General features: G+C 31.9%; 1 protein-coding gene across 1 annotated transcript; it reads left to right on the top strand.

The window, feature by feature from the left end:
* The first annotated feature begins 4,236 nt into the window (after positions 1-4,236).
* LOC111039689 lies at positions 4,237-6,434 on the top strand. Its single transcript, XM_022323276.1, has 2 exons — positions 4,237-4,257; positions 4,353-6,434. Exons 1-2 carry the CDS (start codon positions 4,237-4,239, stop codon positions 6,432-6,434), a joined length of 2,103 nt encoding a protein of 700 aa, XP_022178968.1.
* The last annotated feature ends 941 nt before the right edge of the window (positions 6,435-7,375 follow it).

The following is a 7,375-nucleotide window of genomic DNA, read 5'->3' as shown; positions in this document are numbered from 1 at the left end:
ACATTCCATATAAGTTAAAAATGTCAAATGAAAGACAGTCAAAGTACCGTTCAAAGTACCGTCTGTTTCGTAAATGTATATTTATATTGATCGTGTGCTTACTTTTGCTTCGGTAAACAGTGATATAAATACGCTAGAAGTATCGATGGCAATAAACAATATTTCTAATTTTGTTAAAAATCTTATTAAAATTGTAAAGAACCCACTATAATAGATTATTTCTCAAACAAATCGTAAACATATACCATAATATATGTATATTATGTATTTTTATTAAAAATTATAAATACTTTGAGTGTTAAAATATGTAATTTTATATAAAATTAAACAGTAAAAAATTTGTTTAATAAATTAATTTTTCAAAAAAATCATGTTACTTTTTATGATCCGGAATAACGAAGTTCGGTTATAACGATCAGATTTGCTAGGTCCTTAGAAGATCGGTATAAGCGAATTTGACTGCATTTTTTTTTACTTGATTTTCAATAAAAATCGTAAACATTAATTTTGTACAACATTTTCCAATAAATGTACACATTTATAAATTTATATTTTGAAGTAAGTGTACTATTTTGGTTCGTTGCTCTTCCTCAATCATTAAAATATACAGATTTTTGTTGTCTCGTTGCTCTTCAAATAGTCCTTGGTCCTGGTTAATTCCCATATCAATGTCTTCTTCAGTCCCTTCAACCTGAGGGACATTGTGTCCAATGCACATATTGTGTAATACAACCCATTCATTTATAATCATTGATGATGTTTCAGGTTTATTTTGTAATACCTTATCCTCGAAAAGATTTAATGATGTTTGATTGAGAACGAAGGAATGACTAAATAAATAAATATTCAATGAAATTGAAAGGTACTGTAGTAGGATATGTGTTATGGGAGTGAGTAATCAAGACAGTAATGACTAATGGGTAATCAGAATCTCCTACAAATGTTAGTACATCATCATACTACTATATAAAATAGAACCCCCTTTTTTGCAGGTACGCGCATAACTCAAAAAATACCCAACGGATTTTAGTACAGTTTTCACTAATCAATAGGTCTAGATTCAGGAAAGGTTTTAATATACAACTTGATTAATAAAATAAAAAACTTATTTGCGCCATACATCCGTATATACTTAAATAGCATAAAATTATCGCCTTGTGCACAGATTTCTCTTGCGCAGTGGCAATTTTATAAGATTTCAAAGACAGTGTTTTAGTTCTTAGTCTTTAGTTTTCACTCAACGATTATTATATCTGTAATATGGCATGATTTTAATTTTTGAGTTATTTCAGTACACAGATAACACATTAATTATCGTTGTCGATGCGCATGGTGTGGAGGAACTGCTGTGCGAATGTTTTTTGATGTCTAATTTGCTGGACCTAGTTGAAAATGTTTACCCAGATTTATCTAATATTTCGATTAAAACGTCAAGTTGGTTTCTAGGAAGGGCAATTGTCACCAACTAATGATCAAGTCAATACAATAAATGACATGATACTGTAAAAATTCAATGCATCAACAAAAGTGTATTGTTCCGTAGACACTGTTTTAGATACAGAGGGACTCCACCACACAAATTAATTCTGAAGGTAGGTTATCCTATAATTTTACTTCATAACTTAAGTCCACCAAAATTATGCTAGATAACAAATAAAATCTTTAAAAAACTGCCTGCTTGAGCGTATAATCCTTACTGGCTGTGGAGCGGGGGAAATGGTCTTGGTTCCTAGAATACCAACGATACCAACCAATTTGCAATTCCAGTTCAAACGGCTGCAATTTCCCGTGAAATTAAGCTTTGCAATGTCACTAATAAGGCACAAGATCAAATATTAAACGTTGCAGGTTTAGACTTAACCGTCCAGTGTTTTTTCCATGGTCGATAGTACGTAGCTCTGTCACGTGTCACATGCAAACGAAATCTATTTGTACTGGCCCCAGAAGACGAGACACTGAACGTGGTGTATCCAGAAATATTTAATGCTTAAGACAAATTGATATAGTTGACAAAAAAATAAAAATCATACATCATAACGAAACAAATATATTCCACCCTTATGTATAAAATTATACTAAAAAAAATAATCAAACCAAATATCTGATATAATTCATATAAAACTTTTCACATATTCCTAAACATATATGCAAATGTACTGAAATCCAACAATAGCAAAGCATTGCAGAGTCAGTTAGTTTTAATTTAAAATTTATTTATCTTGTAAAAACATACATTTATATTTAACCTAATAAAAATATTTTGTTTTAAAGTTTCTGGAATGTAATTCCTGAAGGGTATTAAAACATTGCTGTTGTTTTAGAGATGTTCATCACGTGTGCTCTGTGAAAATAATACATTAACATTTTAAATGCTTAGATTTGAGTTTCATATATAGATTTAAAAATGTTATCCGTATGGATTATAACATAATAAAAGTTATGTGTATTTTTACTTCTTGCACTCAGAAAAAAATATATAGATTAAGTTTTAATGATTTATGATACCTATTATTGAGGCTCGGAACGCAATTTAGCACAGCCACCGAACAACACTCACAAACACACACAAAACACATCGCCGAATATATTTGTTTATTGTTTTATTTTTGTATAATATTTGTCATTGTGAATTATATAATAATATATAGATTATGCCAGGTTGTTATCAGCTGCCGCCGGCTGTCCGGTGTAAACATTTAACACAGCCGTCGTAAACTAATTCGCTCTTCGGTGTCAGTAAGAATCCACATTAATTTGCCGTTCGCGAATCACCGGTTTGAATCTGACGTGATCTTTTTTTGTTTGAACCTACAGTTTGTTTTAATTTTTTTGAATACCAAGATGGTTAAGTCGATATACGGAACATACTCTTTGGAACTAAATCAATCATAGATTGATGCAGAGTATCATAATAAGCGTTCATTACTCCTTCAATATTGAGAGTTAGAAAAGTGAAATACGAGTCAAAGATCACAAGAAAGTACTAATTTGCTCTGCTTTGCAAAAATTAAAAATTATTGTCTACAGTCAAACGACTACTAGGATTTAAGAACTACACTACTTAAATTAAAAGTAAATATTTATAACAACGTTATTAATTTGAAAGGAACTGCCTAAAATACATTAGTTGCCATAGACACTGCATACTAATCAATAAGTACATACATAATTTTTCAAAGAAGGATAAATTATATTTAAAAATAGTATTAATAATAGCAATATTAATGATACTATATATAATTACATACACCAAAAGAGGAAAATTATATTACAATGTAGTAGGGCGGATTAAAGAAAAATTAAACTAAGATTTAAATGTGATGTATAAGGTATAATTATTATAAATTGCATTTCATTAGACTATTTATTATTATAAATGATAAGCAATAAGTTAAAAAACAAATCAAATTCATTTTTTTTCTCCACCATCATAAGTTTCTATATTTTTCAGAAGATTTTGAAAATATTCAACATTTTTACTTTCACAGAACTCAGCAAACTTCATTCCACCTGCAAAATAAATTTATATTTGATTTGTTAATTGCTTTTAATAGATTTCCCTAGCACAAACTAGAATATTTCGATAAAATAAGTATAAATATTATATACATTTGTGCCACAGACAAAAAATTGATTTAAAATAAATAATAAACGACATCATCGATGACAACAATGGATGTCCTATGTCACTATTTCGGAGTCCTAGGGCTCCATCAAACAGGGTTTGAAAACTACTAGATTATCTTATTCAGTCACTTACTTTTTTGACGGGTTAGTTTGGGAGGTTGGAAGTGTAACACCACTTGCCCAAATTATTTTTTTGTTTTTAATTAGTTATCATAATATTATATTGTAGTAATATCTTATCTAACGCTATTGTGATACGTAGCTACTGGCTAGGTATCAGTGTGTCAGCCTGTATTGTAGTTAGTCAGTCTTCCGCCGACTAGTGTACGGACAGTATGTGTGTGCGATAGTGTGTGCCACGTACTGTACAAAATAATTGTATTAGTAATATTGAATTCGTTGTAATTAGATTAAAAAGACCAGTGCGCCGTTAAGTCACGTCATTATTTTTATTTAAGTGTACTAACCCTATCTTAAATCTAAGTTGTCATCCTACAACTTCAGAAGTGGGATTCGATCATTAGGATTCAAATTCGAACTGATCAACGGAAAGCGCCACAACCCACAAAACCTCAGATCTCAAAACGAAAATGGAGAATAGTTCGCAAAATGAGTATCATTCCGAGTCTAGTGAGTCAAAAGTTTCAAACGATGTCGGAAACGTGGTTTCCACACCGATACAAATGACGCCATAAGAAGTAAGTAAAGTTATTTTTGGATCGGAGAATATTGGTTACGATAGTGATGATGGTCGTCAGCAATCGTCAAAAGCATCTGATTCTCAGTCAACAGTGCTACCAACCATCATACCCGAAAACACCAAAGATAAGAAATCTTCAGATGACACTGCTTCGCCAACACCGGTAATCACTAATTCGAATATTGATATCAATAGTGCGTTGTGTACACTTCTTCAACAGAATCAACTTCTGATTAACCGCTTGTTGGAACGTGACAATACTCCATTGCGTAATGAATCTCCTTTTCCTACCAATTCCGATGGATTCTATGTTATGCCGGACTTCCACAACACCATTAAGAATTTTTCAGGCATTGAATCTAGGGCTCAAGCCAGAGACTGGCTTCAGTCAGTGCAGTCAGTGGCTCGACTTCATCATTGGCCCGAAGCATTCAAATTAGAAATCGTTCGAACTAAGTTAGTTGCGGCTGCGAGCAACTGGCTGTGTGGACGAAACTTTAGAACGTGGTCTGATTTTGAAAGGCAGTTTATTTCCACATTTGCAAATTCATCAACCTCACTTGTAGAATGTATGAAATTATTATTGTCCCGTATTCAAAACAAAAATGAATCTTCAGCCGAATACTTCCACGACAAAGCACGTATGTGTCGTGAGGTAAAACTATCGTTTCCTGAAACGAAACAGCAAATCATCGAAGGCCTCCATTGTCGAGACCTATGTTTCTTTTTGCTTGCTCGTGATCATTTAGATGAAGATTCTTTGCTGGCTGACATTCTATCTTTCACTACAATGAACAGTGCTAGATATGCTCATTTTAAGACTGATCCTCAGCCTCCATCGAATCCTTTTGTTCTCCAATCGTCTCAAAAATCTCAAGTAAACAAAACTTCTGTTTCAACAACTTTGACCAGTAAGCCGTTGCCTTCAGTTAATCCAGTCAATCCATCTGCATCATCCATAAGATGCTTCAATTGTTCATCACATGGTCACTATGCTGCGTCGTGTCCCAAACCAAAGCGTGAACCAGGTTCCTGTTTCAAATGCGGTTCCACATCACATCAGCTTCGAGGATGCCCTTCTGCAGGTACCAACAACAAGGAAGCTCTAGTACTTCAGTCACCCTCAGAAAATGTAAAATCTGCCTATACTATTAAGTTAGATGTTAAGTTTCCCAGTGGTAAAATAGTTGATGTATTAGCGATCATTGACACTGGCAGTCCTGTTAGTTTGCTAAGACAAAATATAGTTCCTTCATGGTCACCACCACAAGTTCCTCCATTAGCATCATCAGGTTTAGTAGGTATAAATGGTTCAGAATTAGTTATTTTAGATCAAATGTTTGTAGATATTCTACCACCATATAATGACCATCCGATTAATGTCAATATAAATATTGTACCAGATAGTACCATTAAATGTGACTTGTTACTTTGTAGAAACTTTTTATCACATCCCAGAGTAGTCTTAACTATAAATAGTGGTTCTTTTGAAATTGATTTTAAGCGTTTAGATATTGTATTTTTTGATGAGATTCTTAGTATAGAAATAAGTCAAGACTGTAAGAATAGTGAGCTAAACCTGAATATTGAGGAAACTTTACCTAGTCATGTTAAGAGTAAAATTAAAAATATTGTAACTAGTTACTATTTGAATAATAGTTCTCTTCCAACTGAACTTGTAATGTATGACCCACCTGAACTTAAGATTGAACTTAAGGATAGCAGTTTATTTTATTTTAATCCAAGAAGATTGTCTTTCTTTGAGAAAGAAAAATTGCAGCTAATATTAGATGATTTGTTAGTTAGGAAAATTATAAAACCTAGTCATTCCGAGTATAGTAGTCCTATTGTATTGGTGAAAAAGAAAAATGGTGAACTTCGGTTGTGTGTAGATTACCGAGAACTTAATAAACGTATGGTTAAAGATCGCTACCCATTACCACTGATTGATGATCATTTAGATTCATTGAGAGGAAAAAAATATTACACTTGCATTGATTTGAAAGATGGATTTCACCATGTGAAAGTAGCAGATCAGAGTCAGAAATATACCTCTTTTACTACTCCTTTAGGTNGGTATCAGTGTGTCAGCCTGTATTGTAGTTAGTCAGTCTTCCGCCGACTAGTGTACGGACAGTATGTGTGTGCGATAGTGTGTGCCCCGTACTGTACAAAATAATTGTATTAGTAATATTGAATTCGTTGTAATTAGATTAAAAATACCAGTGCGCCGTTAAGTCACGTCATTATTTTTATTTAAGTGTACTAACCCTATCTTAAATCTAAGTTGTCATCCTACAATATTCAATATAAACAGCAAATGTATAATAAATCAAACAAGATATTCTTATTTTACAATCTGCCATGACCTCTGTTTGACATCGATTATATTGTAGATACTACATAGTTATGTACTATGACAGTTTTTAAAATCACGTTTAAGTTTTAATACACAAAATAAGTATACACACTTTTCTTTTTGTCTTGTGATAAATCTGTAAAAATAATAATAATACTATGACAGTTTGTAGTTCGATTTTTGTTCATCTACATTCCACACAATTTAAATCAGTAACTCTTTAGGCTAAATATTCGTATATTGGCACATTTTTTTTATGTAATAAAATTTAAATTTTCAAAAATGTATCTGCTTTTTATCTTGATGAATTATGATTATCTTTTATCTATTACATAGATAATTTAAGTTGTACTTTTTTAAATCTTTATCTTTATCTAGATGAAAAACTATTTATCTGGGATCAATACTGTAAACCGATGTAGTGAGTCGAATAGATGATTTTTTTGTTGTGAGCCTATACATACAAATCAGTAACAGCGGTATTGAATCTAATATATGAATGAATCAACTAACCATGAGTCCTGCAGCGGTGACCACATGTTATATGTATTTATCGTCTAATATACAATATTTTTGATAGTAAAACACGATAACTCAAAATTAAAAAATTTTAAAATAAAGTAAAAAGTTTAGAAAACGAACTTCTGTTTTTTTTTTAAGTGATTGAATCATTTACGCGTTTTCCCGAT

The sequence above is a fragment of the Myzus persicae genome, unplaced genomic scaffold (genome assembly GCF_001856785.1).
Source record: "Myzus persicae strain clone G006 unplaced genomic scaffold, MPER_G0061.0, whole genome shotgun sequence".
NCBI lineage: Eukaryota > Metazoa > Arthropoda > Insecta > Hemiptera > Aphididae > Myzus > Myzus persicae.
The sequence above is the reverse complement of the archived record's forward strand: the minus strand, read 5'-3'. Positions and strand labels throughout refer to the sequence as shown.